The sequence below is a fragment of the Hipposideros armiger genome, unplaced genomic scaffold (genome assembly GCF_001890085.2).
Source record: "Hipposideros armiger isolate ML-2016 unplaced genomic scaffold, ASM189008v1 scaffold_854, whole genome shotgun sequence".
NCBI classification, from domain to species: domain Eukaryota; kingdom Metazoa; phylum Chordata; class Mammalia; order Chiroptera; family Hipposideridae; genus Hipposideros; species Hipposideros armiger.
Window position 1 is genome coordinate 574115 of NW_017732204.1, and position 2938 is coordinate 577052.

Below are 2938 nucleotides of genomic sequence, written 5' to 3' on the forward strand. Positions count from 1 at the left end.
CAATTATTTAGTAGGTTAAGTTTGCTTTTTTAAAAAAGGTTTTCTGGTCAATACATAGGCAGGTTGAAAGCTTAACTAGCAAGATTTATAAAAGTAATACACATTTAATGAAGTAAGGATAGCACTGCCTGAAGCTAAAGCAAGATTAAAATTTACACAGACTACTAACTGTCATGTTTAAGAGCTCACAATGACTGCCAATTAAAATGTGGGACATAACCTCCATCTGTATGGTCTACTTCCATACATTCTGGGGATTTTTCCACTTTGGATAAAAAGAAGTCTGGAATAAGCTATATCAAAAACAAAGACATAGAATTAGATAAGACTATCTTCTTAAGAATAATAAATTTAAGTTTTATTTACTGAATAATAAAAACTATAGCTAAAGAAAACAATATAAAATGAGATATATTTAAATAACTAGCAAAAAGAATTAACTGGGGAGTGTAAAACTCAGTTATTAAACAAAGTACAGAGCTTCAATTCACTTTCTCTTTCCAAAGAGTTTCCTGAATAGCCAAAAGCTGTCAATCAGTAGCTATAATACAAGAAAAACAAGTTCCAACTCATCATCTCTAGGACTTTACCAATGGATCCCTCATAAAGCAAGAAATGAGTCAAGAGAACGTCTGAATCCAGATGAATGTATGTGGGAAATCAGGATATATATTCAGTAGCATATACTGGAGTCTCTCCCTTCTTCATTCTCAGTTTATCTGTACACCCTCGAACAGAGTTCACAGGAAAATAATCTTAACTTACCATACAATTATATTTATAATTTTCTCTCTCCCCTGGCTGTATCTGACACTCATTTGTATTTTTATAAAAACATAATTGAACTCCATTTTAATGGGGCCAGATCAAAAAAAAAATTTTTTTTTTTTTTTCCCAGTTCTAGAAGAGACTAAGACAAGCCAGGAGTGAGAACCACTGACAAACACCAATGCTGAAATAAGCCATCGGCAAAGTGTCTGCATGTTGTGGTGGGGGAGAAACATATTATGCAAACCAACATCTAAAAATATGCAGTGTCAAATGGATGCATACTATTCTATCATTCAGGTCCTTGAGCTTAAAAAGATTTAAAAAACATAAACTGGTCCTAAAAACTAAAATTTAGTTTTCTCTAAATATGTAACTATTAGGGGAGCCTAAATAAAAAGATAGATTAACATGGGTTTGAGGAGGGTTATTTTGGTTGCAAGTCTGAAGCCTTGGCAGGCAGAGACTATGTGTATTTCAGCTCAATGGTGGTACTCTCAACCAGATGGAACACCCGTGTGGCAGAGCAAAGGAAATGATAAGCTCTACAGGCCACAGTGAGGCTACACACCTGGAGAGAGTCTCTTTTAGGTGGAGTAAAGAGCCAAGTGGTACTGATATCACCAGGAGGTGCAGTTTAGATTTAATTTGAAGAGCAGTAAGAACAGAAGGGCTCATGAGAAAGAATACAGACAGTTGTATAATGGAGGGAAAACTGAAGAAAGCCAAGACAGCTAGGAGGCTGCTTTGGCAATCTAAGCAGGAGAGATCAAAGATGAGAAACCGGAGGCAAATCTCAGCTGTGGGAAACTTTCTGAAGGACTTGGTGAAAGACAACATAGATAAGATTTGATAAAATAATAATTTTAACAGAAAAATCAGAAAACCAAATAATTATTTCATTTTCATTCAAACATTCTGTACAGACCACAGTAATGTTTTTCTACCACCTCCACTATTTCAAAATAATATNGAATGGTTATTTCTAGTTGGAAGGGCTAAAGGCACTTCCAGGCCAGGCAACATTCTGTCTGGGGGCTGGAAGGATAGAGAAAATGCAGGAAAAGAGAATATTATTTAGACAATGTTATTGCCAATTTGGCCAAATCAGAAAAAATTCAATTCACGCAGAAACGTATTCAAGACTAAGGAACTAGAAGTGTCATATCAAATGTTAAATGAACAGATTTTATAAAGAATTTAGAATGATAGTTCTGTCAGGATCATCATCCTTAGGTTTTACTGTTAGCTCAGCAAAGTGCCTTTCGACAGTAATGCACATATTAACCAATATCCCATTCCTGTCAAAATAAATATAAACAATCTAAGTTAATGAGATACAACAGAATGTAAACTTTATACTAACCTACCAGTTTTAAGTTTTAAAAGACAAAACCCATTTTTATTTTCTCCTTCAGAATAATGTCATAAAAGGTGATACCTATTTTTTCAGGTTTGAGTAGCTTGAAAGAGACTGTTGAGGTTCCTTTGCCACCTGACTTGGTTGTGACAATTATGTCTCCTTTGTCATTTTTGGCTTGTCCCACTCGACATACTATTTTACTTGCAGACATCCATTCCGCTGTCAGGAGGCAATTATGTCCACAAATTGTCAAACCTGAAAATAAAAGCATACATATGACAAAGTTCAAAAGAACAATGGTAAGACTTAGTCATGTCTATTATATGAAAAGATAATTCTTTCTTCTCTTAGTAATACCAGTAATACCAAGAACTGAAAACTAAATATAGAAATAACATTTTCTTATTGAATAGTTATTTCTATTATTGAACATACCCAATATTATCTGCAAATGTACTACTGTCTCTATTGATTTTTGTCTAATCTATTTTTTCTAATATTTAACACTTCTTTTAGATTATATTTAAGTTTCTTCAAACATCCACGAAATTAGATAATAATGACCATAATAATTATGTGTAGGCATTCCAGATTAGTTACACTATGAGAATCTTAAATTGCTTTCATGGATTTTGGAAGGGAAATTATTGTTTTTATTTAAAGTCTAAGTTATTGATATAAAATTCTAAAGTGCAAATAAATGTATAAATCATTCCCTAAACACATACTGATCCATCTTCCTAAAAATAATCTGCATGTAGTTTTACTAGTGTCCAATTATATGTAACAGAATGAACTAAAGTAGAC

At 33.2% G+C, this 2938-nt stretch overlaps 1 protein-coding gene across 1 annotated transcript in view; it reads right to left on the reverse strand.

Annotated features, from left to right (window-relative positions):
* EXOC2 (exocyst complex component 2) overlaps positions 1-2938 on the reverse strand; it is a 285694-nt gene that overhangs the window by 224460 nt on the left and 58296 nt on the right. Inside the window, 1 exon segment of the mRNA XM_019629429.1 lies at positions 2210-2447. Within this exon segment, the coding sequence (XP_019484974.1) occupies positions 2210-2447 (238 nt within the window).